The sequence below is a fragment of the Lithobates pipiens genome, unplaced genomic scaffold, assembly GCF_037356315.1.
Source record: "Lithobates pipiens isolate NorthernLeopardFrog02 unplaced genomic scaffold, aLitPip1_a1.2 Scaffold_22, whole genome shotgun sequence".
Lineage (NCBI taxonomy): Eukaryota > Metazoa > Chordata > Amphibia > Anura > Ranidae > Lithobates > Lithobates pipiens.
The window spans coordinates 90,503,468-90,518,367 of record NW_027507784.1 but is presented as its reverse complement, the minus strand read 5'-3'; the positions used below and the strand labels follow the sequence as shown (position 1 = coordinate 90,518,367).

Below are 14,900 nucleotides of genomic sequence, written 5' to 3'. Positions count from 1 at the left end.
ATGTCCGCCAGGCACCCGCGATTTGCCTGGGAACACAGCAGGACCATGAATCTGTGTATGTAAACACACAGATCCACGTCCTGTCAGTGGAGAGGAGACCGATGGTGTGTTCCCAGTACAGAGGAGCACCGATCGGTCTCCTCCCCTTGTGAGTCCCCTCCCCCCACAGTTAGAATCACTCCCATAGAGAACATATTAACCCCTGCAGCGCCCCCCTAGTGTTAACCCCTTCCCTGCCAGTCACATTTACACAGTAATCAGTGCAATTTTATAGCACCGATCGCTGTGTATGTGTGTATGTCCGTCACAATGTCGCAGTCATGAAAAAAAATAAAAAATAAATAAAATAAAAATCGCAGATCGCCGCCATTACTAGTAAAAAAAAAAAAAAAAAATGCCATAAATATATCCCCTATTTTGTAGACGCTATAACTTTTGTGCAAACCAATCAATATATGCTTATTGCGTATATTTTTATCAAAAATATGTAGACGAATACGTATCAGCCTAAACTGAGGGAAACATTTGTTTTTGTTTTTTAAAAAAATTGTATATTTATTATAGCAAAAAGTAAAAAATATTGGTTTTTTTTCAAAATTGTCGCTCTTCTTTTGTTTATAGTGCAAAAAATAAAAACCGCAAAGGTCATCAAATACCACCAAAAGAAAGTTCTATTTGTTGGAAAAAAAAGGACGTCAATTTTGTTTGGGTGCAACGTCGGACGACCGTGCAATTGTCAGTTAAAGCGACGCAGTGCCGAATCGCAAAAAGTGCTCTGGTAAGGAAGGGGGTAAAATCGTCCGGGGCTGAAGTGGTTAATGTGCAAGTTAACTTTTTCAGAAAAAAATGAAAGAGCGTCAACATCGTACACCCTCCCAGTTTCCGCTGTACTTGCCTACACGGGCGACGAGCCGTCAGTGCCCGTGCAGCCAATGTAGCAACTTGGAGTTTTCGAAATTCACGCTCTACTCTCCCTTCTTTCTGCTGGGCTTCGAGGATGGATCAGAGCAACTCTGATTGGTCAGCGCCAGCAGGGGCGTACTAAGTGGGGGGGCGGGGGGGCGTGCCGCCCCGGGTGCCACACACTGGGGGGGGGGTCAGGCCAGCCCCCCCCCCCCGCAACTGAAGTGTCAGACAGCGCCGTGCCTCGGGTTCACAGCCCACACAGAGAGAGCCCGATGCACTGGCAGTGGGCGGCATTGCAGGGGGGGGGGTGCGAGCAGCACCCGAGTGGAGTGACATCAGCTGGCTCAGTGACCCGGCACAATAATCCCCTTCTCTCTGTGGTTGCGTCGCGCGGCCGTTCTGATCAGTCTCGGGCAGCGGCTGTCACTCACAGCCGAGCAGAGTGAAGCCGCCTCCCCCTCCTCTATGCACAGCACTGTGTAGACAAGGAGGGGGAGGCGGCTTCACTCTGCTCGGCTGTGAGTGACAGCCGCTGCCCGAGACTGATCAGAACGGCGCGACGTGAGTCACGCGACCACAGAGAGAAGGGGATTATTGCGCCGGGTCCCGGATCACTGAGCCGACAGGTGACACTTCACTCGGGTGCTGCCCACACCTCCCCCCTGCAATGCCGCTGCCTTGGGCTCGAGGTACACTATGGGTCCTTAGGGGAGGCTGTGCACTGTAGGGGGGTTCTTTACTGTGGTGGGTCCTGCACTGTAGGGGGGTCTGCACTGTAGGGGGGGGTCCTGCACTGTAGAAGGGGTCCTGCACTGTAGGGGGGTCCTGCACTGTGGGGGGGGGTCCTGCACTGTAGGGGGGTCCTGCACTGTAGGGAGGTCCTGCACTGTAGAAGGGGTCCTGCACTGTAGGGGGGTTCTGCACTGTAGAAGGGGTCCTGCACTGTAGGGGGGTTCTGCACTGTAGGGGGGTCCTGCACTGTAGGGGGTCTGCACTGTAGGGGGTCTGCACTGTAGGGGGTCCTGCACTGTAGGGGGTCTGCACTGTAGAAGGGGTCCTGCACTGTAGGGGGGGGGGGTCCTGCACTGTAGAAGGGGTCCTGCACTGTAGGGGGGTTCTGCACTGTAGGGGGGTCCTGCACTGTAGGGGGTCTGCACTGTAGGGCGTCTGCACTGTAGGGGGGGTCCTGCACTGTAGGGGGGGTCCTGCACGGTAGGGGGTCTGCACTGTAGGGAGTCTGCACTGTAGAAGGGGTCCTGCACTGTAGGGGGGGGGGGGTCCTGCACTGTAGGGGGGGGTCCTGCACTGTAGAAGGGGTCCTGCACTGTAGGGGGGTTCTGCACTGTAGGGGGGTCCTGCACTGTAGGGGGGTCCTGCACTGTAGGGGGGTCCTGTTGGGGGTCCTGCACTGTAGGGGGGTCCTGCACTGTAGGGGGGGGGGGGTCTGTACTGTAGGGGAAGATTCGACACTGTAGGGGGGTCTGTAGGGAAGTCTGTACTGTAGGGGGGTCTGCGCTGTAGGGGGAGGGGTCTGTACTGTAGGAGGGTCTGCACTATAAGGGGGGGGGGTCTGCGCTATAGGGTGGAGGGGTCTGTACTGTAGGAGGGTCTGCACTGTAGGGGAGGATTCTGTACTGTAGGGGGGTCTACACTGTAGATGGGGGTCTGTATGGTAGGGAGGGGGGTCTGCACTGTAGGGGATCTGTGTAACATGCAGAGGGTCCAGAGCTGTGAGGGGCTGTGTAATGTAAAGGGGTGCAGAGGTGCAGGGTGCTGTGTAATGTAAAGGGGTCCAGAGGTACAAGGGCTGTGTAATGTAAAGGGGTCCAGAGGTTCAGGGTGCTGTGTAATGTAAAGAGATCCATAGGTACAAGGGCTGTGTAATGTAAAGGGGTCAGGAGGTTCAGGGTGCTATGTTATGTAAAGGGGTCCAGAGGTACAAGAGCTGTGTAATGTAAAGGGGTCCAGAGGTGCAGGCTGCTGTGTAATGTAAAGAGGTCCTTAGGTGCAAGGTCCTGTGTAATGTAAAGGGGTCCAGAGGTACAGGGTGCTGTGTAATGTAAAGGGGTCCAGAGGTGCAGGGCGCTGTGTAATGTAAAGGGGTCAGGAGGTTCAGGGTGCTATGTTATGTAAAGGGATCCAGAGGTACAAGAGCTGTGTAATGTAAAGGGGTCCAGAGGTGCAGGCTGCTGTGTAATGTAAAGGGGTCCAGAGGTGTAGGCTGCTGTGTAATGTAAAGGGGTCCAGAGGTGTAGGCTGCTGTGTAATGTAAAGAGGTCCTTAGGTGCAAGGTCCTGTGTAATGTAAAGGGGTCCAGAGGTGCAGGGTGCTGTGTAATTTAAAGGGGTCCAGAGGTGCAGTTGTGGAGGGGGGGGTACACAGTAGTGACAAAAAGATATTGAAGGATGCAGAGGTATGCAGGGGACACGGTGGGTGTTTTTACATTCTATGGTGGGGGGGGGGGGGGGGGGTGCCAGATATAGGATCCGCCCCGGGTGCCAAATGCTCTAGGTACGCCCCTGAGCGCCAGCACAGAGCATTTCTCTGACCAGTCCCGGCGGAAGCCCTGCTGAAAGAAGAGGGAGAAGAGCGATGATTTTAAAGTGCTGGACCACTACACCGGCTGCACGGGCACGGACAGCCCTGCGGAGGGCGTTAGTTCCTCTTATTTATTTTTTTCTGAAAAGGAAGACTAACGCTTTAAGCAACTTTCATTTTTGCTGGATAGGGATTTCTATACAAAATGTATAGGGCTTCGGGCTGAGTTAAAGATTAATTCCTCGATTAATCGTTACATTTTTTTGATCGATCAAAATTCTTTTGATCGGTACTCACCTCTCTGCCGGCTTCCGGGTCTTCAGGGAGTTCCGTCGGAGATCCAGTGACGTCACGGACATCAACGTCACCAGACTCCTCCCCCCTTCCCCAAGTGCCTCCGTCTGCTAAGGAAGGGAAGGTGGGAGGAGTCCGGTGACGTCGAAGTTCTGATTGAACGTAATGCATACGGGGGAGGAGCTACGCATGACGTCACCCACTGCTGCCCTATGGCTTTACATGCTGTGTTTTTATCATCTTTATGTGAGTAGTTTGTGTTTTGAACAAAAAAATGTAATCTTATACTCAAGCGGTGAGCACTTAGATCTTTTCTTTCTACCCATGACCTGGCGTCCTTGCTGAGATCTAAGGAGACGTGAGAGAAGTTTATGGTCTGTGTTAACCCTTTTGATACCCGCTTGCATGACCACCTGTTTGCACAGGGTTCCATGCCATAAGGCGAGAGTGATTAGTTAGACCGGAGGTGGAGGGATTGTCACGCTACTGTGGAAAAAAAAAGACTTACGTCAGTGCTACAGTTTGAATTTAAAACGTATTTGTGTGAACTGTGAAGTCAAGTCATGGATTGTGGAAACTAACTAGTGTCGGGTGATTGTATATAGGGGGTTATTTACGAAAAGGCAAATCCAGTTTGCACTGCAAGTGCACTTGGAAGTGCAGTCACTCTAAATCTAAGGGGTAGGTCTGAAATGAGTGGAAGCTCTGCTGATTTTATCATCCAATCATGTGCAAGCTAAAATGTTTTTTTTTTTTATTGTCCTTGCATGTCCCCATCGGATCTACAGAGACTTTACTTTCAAGTGCACTTGCAGTGCAAAGTGGAGTTTCCTTTAGTAAATAACCCCCATAGTGTATACCACATTTACCACTGACTAAAGCAGAATTGCTATGCAAGGAGATCAGCTAAAAGTAGTTTGATCTGTATGTGCGTTATAATTAATCGATAAAAAAAAAAAAAAAAAAAAACGATTAAATCAAACACGAAAATTTTAATCAGTCACAGCCCTAGAAATTTACAGTCTATATGTCTTAAGAATTCGCACAGGCTTAATAAATGATAGCAGTATTGTTTGTAATATTATTGTCTCCTATGATCATTAGCGCCATCTAGTGGTCATAATGCAATATTTTCCTTAAACCGGTTCTTCACCCTAAAGGGGAAGTTCCGCTAATCTGATCCCTCCCCCCCTCCGGTGCCACAATCCGCACCTTTCAGGGGGGAGGGGGGTGCAGTTACCTGGATAATCCAGGTATCTGCACCCACTTCCGGCCAGACTGCCGCAGACCCCCGCAGATGCCCCCCCCCGTGTGTTCTGGGAAACACACAGTTCCCAGAGACACAGCGGGGGACCATAAGAGACGCGCAGCGCGACTCACGCATGCGCAGTAGGGAACCGGGCAGTGAAGCTGTAATGCTTCACTTCCCGATTCCCTGACAGAGGATGGCGGCGGGGGCAGCAGCGAGACGAGCGATCGCTCGTCATCTGCCGCCGACATCGCTGGACCCTGGGACAGGTAAGTGTGATTTTATTAAAAGTCAGCAGCTGCAATATTAGTAGCTGCTGGCTTTTAATATTTTTATTTTAGGTGCAGAACCGCTTTAAAGCTAGTTTTTTTTAAAAGCCAGCAGCTACAAATACTGCAGCTGCTGACTTTTAAAATAAGGACACTTACCCGCCCAGCGCGCCCGCGATGTCGGCACCCGAAGCCAATCTCTCGATCGTCTCTCGGGTGCTGCCGCCGCCATCTTGGGTATGGGAATCAGGAAGTGGAGCCTTTCGGCTTCATTTCCCGGTTCCCTACTGCACATGCGCGAGTCGCGTTGCGCAATAAGGATGGTCCCCGCTGTCTCTGGGATCCGTGTGTTTCCCAGCAGGCAGCGGGGGACCTTTGGAAAGGGGCGTAGATTCTGCGGAAAGGGGCGTACCTTCTGCAGAATCTATGCCGGAAGTGGGTGCAGATACCTGTACTGTACAGGTACCTGCACCCCCCTCCCCCCTGAAAGGTGCCAATTGTGGCGCCGGAGGGGGGGAGGGTTCCAATGAGCAGAAGGTCCACTTTAGGGTGGACCTCTGCTTTAAAAAGCTGCATTATGGCCATTAGATGGAGCGGATGATCGTAGGCAATAACCGTATTTCGTTGTGCCTCTGCAAATGCTTAAGACCATCTGAATTTTTCATACTAGAGGGGCCAAACCTGTCTTCTTTTGTGTTTTTAGGGCTGTTTAACCCCTGAGTGGGATCAACGCAGCAGACGCCCTGGAGGCCAACCATTGATAAATAAAGACTTGAATTGCCATGCTCCCCCCCTCCCTGGGAATTTTCAGCGGTTACAACTCTGTGAACATTGTTAACAGCATGTAGGGATCAGCTCAGGCTTGTCCGCATGGAACATGTGCTGAGCCCGCCAGGAAGTCGGCGCAGCACTGCGCTAATCACAGGCAGTGTGACATTGCCCCGATGCACGGCTGCAGAGATCGGCCAATGTCTCACTGCCTGTGATTAGCGCAGCGCTGCGCCCACTTCCTGGCGGGCTCTGCACATGTTCCATGCGAACATGCCTGAGCTCATCCCTAAAAGCATGACAGCCAGGCAGTGAGTATTTGCAGAAGGAGCGGGGAGCAATGGCCGTCTGAAACTTACTCTAGTAGGCCTTTCCTTTAAATGTTGGGGGTGCAGCTGGACGCTGGGGTTTGCCTACTTGCTGTTTTGTAAGCAGGCTCTCATATTTATATCCTTAGTAATGAATGGTATGCATGACCTGTACACAGCCAGGACCTCCGACATAAAGAGGCTTATGTTACAGGGAACTGGTGAAGAGAACCCGTCATTACTGAGCTTATGTATGAATCTGAAACTTTCATGTTAAATATCATTACCTGAAAATACAAAACTTTTAAAAGCTTTATATTTGCCCCCTTATTTAAGAAAAATTCTCATGAGCAAACTACAGGGACTTCATTTGCTGACTTCTTTATTGTAATGTTAGTTGACTGGCTGTTGTGTTGACCCTTAGGCCGCGTACACACGCGGGGACTGTTCGCCCAACTTTGTCCGCTGAACAGTGTTTCGGCGGACAGTCCGCTCGTGTGTGGGCTTTCAGCGGACAGTTTCAGCGAACAGTCTGCTGAACAAAGTTTTTCTGAAATTCCGAAAAACTGTCTGCTGAAACTTGGTTTCAGCGAACAGTCCCCTCGTGTGTAGGCTTGTTCGTCAAACTAAGTTCCGCGCATGCTCAGAAAGGATTTACACGCCGAAAGTTGTAATGCAGTGTATAGGACGTCGTATTTTCCGTCCCGTCGTACGTGCCGTTCACGTCATCGTGCACGGTTTCAGCAAACTGTTCGTTCGTCGTGTGTGGGCAAGTCCGTCCATGCTAATTTTGAGCGGACTGTTTGCTGAAACTGTTTGACGGACAAAGTTGAGCGAACAGTCCCCGCGTGTGTACGCGGCCTTAGGCTTTACAGGGCACTCAGGGGGCGATGCCATGACACCCTACATTCTCAGTATGTCCATGCCGCTACAATTGTCGCACATCATGCAACCTGGATGACTGAGGACATCTTGTGGCAGATAACGGCTACTGCGTGGGGCAAGCTCCAGGATAAAGGAGTATTGCAGTAGCAGTTTTTTTTAAACCTCCGGGGTATGTTTAAAAACAATTAGCTCAGTTTAAGGCTGGGTTCACCTATATGCAAATTGGATGCGTTTTTAACTGCATCCAATTCCCATAACATGTGAATGTGACTGGCTCTCACACATGTCCGGGGTGGGCGCAATGTGGTTTTTGAAAAAGGTCCCGTGCGCTTTTTGGGTCCGGTTCAGGCAGCAAACCGCAGCTGGACATGTGTGAACCCAGCCTAAGGCCCCTTTCACACTTGTATGACTTGTCCTACGATTTGGGACTGCAAAGTCGCATGACAAGTCGTTACCCATGATTTCCAATGACAACCATTCACATTTGTACGACTTCAAGTCCTTCCAACGTCAAAGTCCCTGCACTACTTTGGTCCGACTTTGACCCTTCTTCAGCCCATTGAATATCACTGAAGTCGGATCAAAGTTGGATCGCCGTCCTAACTGATCCGACTTTGGCATGTGACTTGTGCTCTGAGGATCTTGAAGGGGAAAAAAAAACAAAAACAAAAAAAAAAAAAAACAGCATGGGTTCCCCCTCCAAGACCATTCGGTCTGGTATCGATTTTAAGGGGAACCCCCACGCTGAAAAAACTGCATGGGGGTCCCCCCCAAAATCCATACCAGACCCTTATCCAAGCACAAGACCCGGGAGGATCCGGAAACGGGGATGGGACAAACGAGCGCCCCCCCCTGAACCGTACCAGGCTGCATGCAACATGGGGGGGTGCTTTGGGACAGGGGGGTCCCCACCCCAAAGCACCTTGTCCCCATGTTGATGGGCCTCTTCCCAACAACCCTGGCCAGTGGTTGTCGGGGCGGGTAGCTTATCAAAATCTGGAAGCCCCCTTTAACAAGAGGCCCCCAAATCCCTGCCCCTTATGCTATGTGAATGGGTACCTAACCATTTTGCGTGTAGTTCCAACTAAAGATTCATACAAGACTAGTGCCTGATATTGTTGGGGATCAAAGTCGGATCCCCATCCATTGAAGTCGGACGCATGTCGGAATTCAAGTTGCAGAGCAAAGTCGGATCAACAGTCATGTGGCTGTCGTGTCGTACAAGTGTCAAAGGGGCCTAAGACTCTTTTGCCAAATTCTTTTTCATAATAATATGAAAGCCAAGTTAGAGCTTAGTGTTCACAGAACACTTTCACCTTCCCATTGAGGATAATGCCTAAGGCAGGCCATACATTATACAATTTTGTTTCCTTCAACCACGGGTACCAGACATAAAGTGTTACTAAAACGCACAACAGTAAAATCAGTCTGTATATGCAGTAAAGCATGCTTGTTATACTCACTGTGGAACAGGTTAATCATTCTCCTTTGCATTAGCAGTCACCCCTTAGCTGCCTTATGCTAATGCCCATCTCCGCTTAGGCCAGCTCATGCTACTAGATATCCCCCCCCCCCCCCAATTATCTCATGTTCCCCACTCCTACAGACACAAATACCCCTTCTCAACACACAGACATCCATCTTTGCTCCCCTGCTGACACCCTGCTCACCGCTCAACTGTCTTATCTGACACCCTGCTCCTTACACATTTTTCCTACCATCATAACCTCTGCACTTCTCCCCTGCCCATCAGTGGTGGCTGGTGCTCGAAATCCCCCCCCCCGGCGCTTGTTTGCACTACCCCCCCCCCCACGACACTTGATCAAGCGACCGGGAAAGCGGTGATCCATAGCCTTACCTTATGTGGGGAGGTGTGGGAGGTGGTTGCATAGGGAAGAGCTGAGCCAGGGCCATTGCTTCTCCTCCCGGCCGGTCTCAGGACCCGCTTCCTGATTGGCTGGGAGGAGAAGCAGGAAGACATTAGCGAATATTAATTCGCTAATGTCACACAAGTGGGTGCACCCAGAGCCCACCCTTTTTGAAGCCAACTAGAACCTCTGGCTCTAATCAGGTGCTTAAAAAACAAACAAACATTGAATTCCATGTGTCGGGCACCCTGCATGGAGATTAGAGGCCGGGAGCATGGATTAGGGGGGCCGTGCCCTTGCGCCCCTAATGAGCGGATCACCACTGCTGCCCATACTCCATGCCATGATCCCCCCAGCTCACCTATTCTACACCTATCCCCCCCCCCCCCATCATACAGTCTTCACTCCTCCTCTACACACAGATGGAGGCGATGGTGGCAAACTGGGACTGCCTCACTGGTGGAAACACCTGAGAGATGTACAGGTATCAAACCAGCCAGGTAAGCGTTACCCATAAATTAAAATATTGGTTTTTGGACTGAAATCAGAACAAATAGGGAATAGATATGGATGAAAAGTACCTGAGTGTTTCTTTAATCACAGATTTCAGCAATGGCATCTTGGCGATATCCTCAGCGGTGGGTATACCATCATCTGGGACGTTATTGTTCACCTCCTGATAAAGGGATTCCTGGATCTCTGGGTCCCTGGAGAGGTGGTACAGTGCCCAGGAGAGGGTGTTGGATGTCTAAGGGCATAAAAGACAAAATATAATAATATTACACAGCGAGGGCAAACAAAGTTCACTGACCTATCTGCCATCTTCCATCGGGAAAAGAGAGAACCTGCTCTCAATCCTTTGCTGGCGGAAATTCCGCCAGCAAAAATCCGATGGAGCATACACACGGTCGGAATTTCCCGACCAAAAGCTCTCATCGGACTTTTGCTGGCAGAATTTCCGATCGTGTGTACGGGGCATAATGTGTGGAACTGCATAGGAAAGAGAAAGGATTGATGGGAGCCTGCGTCTCTCAGCCAATACAGCTTGCAGATAGAGTCAGGGGGCTGGGGCTTTAACAGACAGGTGGAGCTCTGAGGAAAGCCAAAGTTCAGGTGGGTAAACATCCCCCCTTACAGTTTTGTTTGTTGGCGAAAATTGGAATTTATTTTTCGTCATAGTTTTTACCGATTGACATAAATTTAATTTTATTCTTGTTTAGTTTTCGTCACTGAAAACATGCAGCTGATGAAAATATATTTGTAGACTAAATTAACACTGCCATGCAACACTATGAAACTAACATTTTTTGAATATCATAGAACATTATTGGATGCAAAATACCGTGTCCACTCCGGCCAACAGCAGCTCTGACACACTGCCGTTCACCTCCTTATCGGTCAGTTTTCCACTGGACAGCAGATAGGTTAGATATTCCCCCTGCACCTCCTCCCCACGGTCCAAGCGAGCTTGTATCTTCTCCATCTTCTGCTCGATCATCTTTATTCCTATGGATTTATTCAAAAGATCATCAGATCATGTGCAATGTTCTGCTTTCCTCATTCATGTAAAGGCCAGCTCTGCACAATCTGAGCAAAAAGGGAGAGGAAGTATGGATAAAGAGCAGAGAGAGTTAGAAGTGGGGAGAGAGAAGAAACGAGAAAGAGAGAGGAGAGCGAGAGAGAGAGAGAGAGAGAGAGAGAGAGAGAGAGAGAGAGAGAGAGAGAGAAGAGAAGAAACGAGACAGAGAGAAGAAACGAGACAAAGAGAAGAAACGAGAAAGAGAGAGAGAGAGAAGAGAAGAAACGAGACAGAGAGAAGAAACGAGACAGAAAAGAAACACGAGAGTCTCTTGGTTTAATATAATACGTTAGTTACACTTACGTTTGTTATCTACAGCCCTGTCTATATTTTTGCCTCACGTGTCCGCCCCAGGGGTGTGACACTCCTTTTGAGGTGCCACCCGTGCCCTTTTTTGTGGGCTTCCATTGGGGACTTTGGTGGTAAGTTGTGCTGTTATTCATGTAATTCGCTCCACTTATTTAATGTCTTATGACAGTTTTGTGAATATGTTGTAGCAATTCAGCTGTGAAGTGTATAACTATGAGATTGTATCTATTCAATTTTAGATGCGTTTAGACACCTCCTGAAGAAGCGACTTTGTCGCAAAACTAGTAGAGGACATCGTCTGCACTTGCATCAGTTCCCCCATTTTCTGCTTGATGGGGGGTAGACTTCTGTTTAAATTTAAATTGTTTATGTAATGATGGTAAGGCAACATTTGATTGGTTGTTAACGAAATTCTTTTATCTATTTTCCTAATAAATTTGTATGTATTTTTTTACTTACTTGTGTCTAATTACTGGGTATCGAGATAGTCCTATAACCATCACAGGTGTTGCATGGTAATTTATATGGAGTAGCCCATGTCAACCCGCCTTTTTGCATTAACATAATCAGGATGATGATACCAATTTGTATTTTAATTCTTTAATACCATTTGAGGCATTACATCTCTTATAGAGAGAGAGAGAAGTAACGAGAGAGAGAAAAGAGATGAGAGAAGAAACAAGAGAGAGAGAGAAGAGGCGAGAGAGAGAAGAGGCGAGAGAGAGAGAGAGAGAGAGAAGGAGAGAAAAGAAACGAGAGAGACCGAGAGAGAGAGAGAAGAAACGAGAGAGAGAGAAGAAACGAGAGAGAGAGAGAAGAAACGTGAGAGAGAGTGAGAGAGAGAGAAGAAACGTGAGAGAGAGTGAGAGAGAGAGAAGAAACGAGAGAGAGAGTGAGAGAGAGAGAGAAGAAACGAGAGAGAGAGTGAGAGAGAGAAGAAACGAGAGAGAGAGTGAGAGAGAGAAGAAACGAGAGAGAGAGAGAGAAGAAACAAGAGAGAGAGAGAGAAGAAACGAGAGAGAGAGAAGAAACGAGAGAGAGAGAGAGAGAGAAGAAACGAGAGAGAGAGAAGAAACGAGAGAGAGAGAGAGAGAGAGAGAGAAGAAACGAGAGAGAGAGAGAGAGAGAGAGAGAAGAAACGAGAGAGAGAGAGAGAGAGAGAGAAGAAACGAGAGAGAGAGAGAGAGAGAGAGAGAGAGAAGAAACGAGAGAGAGAGAGAGAGAGAAGAAACGAGAGAGAGAGAGAGAGAAGAAACGAGAGAGAGAGAGAGAAGAAACGAGAGAGAGAGAGAGAGAGAGAGAGAGAGAAGAAACGAGAGAGAGAGAGAGAGAGAGAGAGAGAGAGAGAGAGAGAGAGAGAAGAAACGAGGAGAGAGAGAGAGAGAGAGAGAGAGAGAGAAGAAACGAGAGAGAGAGAAGAAACGAGAGAGAGAGAGAGAGAAGAAACGAGAGAGAGGAGAAACTAGAGAGAGAGAGAGAGCGAGAGAAGAAGCGAGAGCGAGAGAGAAGAAGCGAGAGCGAGAGAGAAGAAGCGAGAGCGAGAGAGAAGAAGCGAGAGCGAGAGAGAAGAAGCGAGAGCGAGAGAAGAAACGAGAGAGAGAATAAACGAGAAAGAGAAGAAACGAGAGAGAGAGAGAGCGAGAGAGAAGAAACGAGAGCGAGAGAGAAGAAACGAGAGCGAGAGAGAAGAAACGAGAGCGAGAGAGAAGAAACGAGATCGAGAGAGAGAGAAGAAACGAGAGAGAGAGAAGAAGCGAGAGAGAGAGAGAGAGAGAGAAGAAACGTGATAGAGAGAGAGAAGAAACGTGATAGAGAGAGAGAAGAAAGGAGAGAGAGAAGAAAGGAGAGAAGAAAGGAGAGAGAGAGAAGAAAGGAGAGAAAAACGTGAGAGAGAGAGAAGAAACGTGAGAGAGAGAAGAAACGTGAGAGAGAGAGAGAAGAAACGTGAGAGAGAGAGAGAAGAAACGTGAGAGAGAGAGAGAAGAAACGTGAGAGAGAGAGAGAAGAAACGTGAGAGAGAGAAGAAACGTGAGAGAGAGAGAAGAAACGTGAGAGAGAGAGAGAAGAAACGTGAGAGAGAGAGAGAAGAAACGTGAGAGAGAGAGAGAGAAGAAACGTGAGAGAGAGAGAGAAGAAACGTGATAGAGAGAGAGAAGAAACGTGAGAGAGAGAAGAAACGTGAGAGAGAGAGAGAGAAGAAACATGAGAGAGAGAAGAAACGTGAGAGAGAGAGAGAAGAAACGTGACAGAGAGAGAGAAGAAACGTGAGAGAGAGAGAGAAGAAACGTGAGAGAGAGAGAGAAGAAACGTGAGAGAGAGAGAGAAGAAACGTGAGAGAGAGAGAGAAGAAACGTGAGAGAGAGAGAGAAGAAACGTGAGAGAGAGAGAGAGAGTTTGGCTACTTAAATCCAAGCTGCAGATTTAAAAAAATTCAAAATGGCTTTTGAAATGACATTAAAGGTCCTAGCATTATTACAAATTAAATACAAAAACGAGTATATAATGTTCATTATGCATATTTTCTTCCTCCTGGTGTGGCTGTTGCCATCATGATTGTGGGTACGTGAAGCCCAATCAATATCTCTTTCTGTATTAGCTTTGGAGAGGTGCATGCTGGGTAACCATCATGCACCTCTCATTCTCGCGCATGCGCGAATCACCGGTGCCCGTAGCGCCCATTGTTTCTAAAGTTGCCATAACGGGCGGCGACGGTGTTCTGCCGTATAGTGTCCGGCCATGAAATAGTGTCCGCCCCGTAGTGCGCATGCGCAGTACGGAGCAGACGAAGGTTCGGAAAATTTCCGAAGCTGAACGGCGCCTGCGCCGTGAGTGGAGGTGGTAGCCCCACCATCCAAGCGGACATAGGGTTGTGAGTATTAAAGGGCCCCTCGCGGGCGAGCTCTGCTCGCCAAGCTTCGGGCTCGGCCTCGCTGCGCTCTGCTCTTTTTTATTCCAACTCTATGTCCACTTGGATAGTGGGGATAGAACCTGGACTCACGGCGCAGGCGCCGTTCATCCTCTGCAATTTTCGGAATCTGTGTTGCTGTGTACTGCGCATGCGCAGTACAAAGCGGACACTATCCGATGGAGGACGTTATTAGACAAGACACCGGCAACATAGATAAACACATCTTGGCGATGTGATCCGCCTTAAATCGCGTCATTTCCTGTCAGGAAATAACGTGATTTTTGAGCACAGTACTGCCCACAGACTCAGGCGAGGGAGGAAGTGACGAGGAGCTCTGCGGACCAGGAGTCTGATTATGAAAAAAAAATGTCAGGGTCGAACTCCGCTTTAACATATTTATATTTATACTGCGGCAAGCTGGCTTGGCTCTGCGAATCACTGTAGCTGTACTTTGATTTCTGCACAGCCTTCTGTGGGCGGGCCCGATTGGCCATCGCAGAAGCCAATCAGCAGGTCCGGCGGACCCGATGTCCGCTGGTCGCCCACGATCGTTTCCCCGCGGTGACAGAACAGGGATCTGCCGAAGTAAACAAGACATCTCTTCATTCTGATAGGGGATGACACGGAGATCTTGTCTTCCTGCCATGCAGCAAGACTGAGCTGTGTGTTGTCCCAGACAGCCCACCCCCCATACATTTAGTAAACACACCCCTTGATCGCCCTTGATGTTAACTCCTTCCCTGCCAGTGTCATTAGTACACTAACAGTGTATATTTTTAGCACCGATCACTGTAATAATAACATTGGTTCCCAAAAAAAGTGTCAAGAATGTCAGTTAGGTGTCCGATCTGTCGGCTACAATGTCGCAGTCCCGCTAAAAATCACTGATCACCGCCATTACTAGTAAAAACATAAAAAATAAATAACAAAAATGCCATAAATCTATCCCCTATTGAAGACACTATAACTTCCAATCAATATACGCTTATTGGGAATTTTTTTTTCCAAAGATATGTAGC

The 14,900-nt window shown here is 48.8% G+C and overlaps 1 protein-coding gene across 1 annotated transcript in view; it reads right to left on the bottom strand.

Annotated features, from left to right (window-relative positions):
* LOC143923925 (sterol 26-hydroxylase, mitochondrial-like) overlaps positions 1 to 14,900 on the bottom strand; it is a 57,532-nt gene that overhangs the window by 20,069 nt on the left and 22,563 nt on the right. The window contains exons 5-6 of the mRNA XM_077447870.1: positions 10,428 to 10,591; positions 9,667 to 9,833 (exon numbers count right to left, since the gene is read on the bottom strand). Of these exons, the coding sequence (XP_077303996.1) occupies positions 9,667 to 9,833; positions 10,428 to 10,591 (331 nt within the window). The remainder of the gene's footprint in view (positions 1 to 9,666; positions 9,834 to 10,427; positions 10,592 to 14,900) is intronic.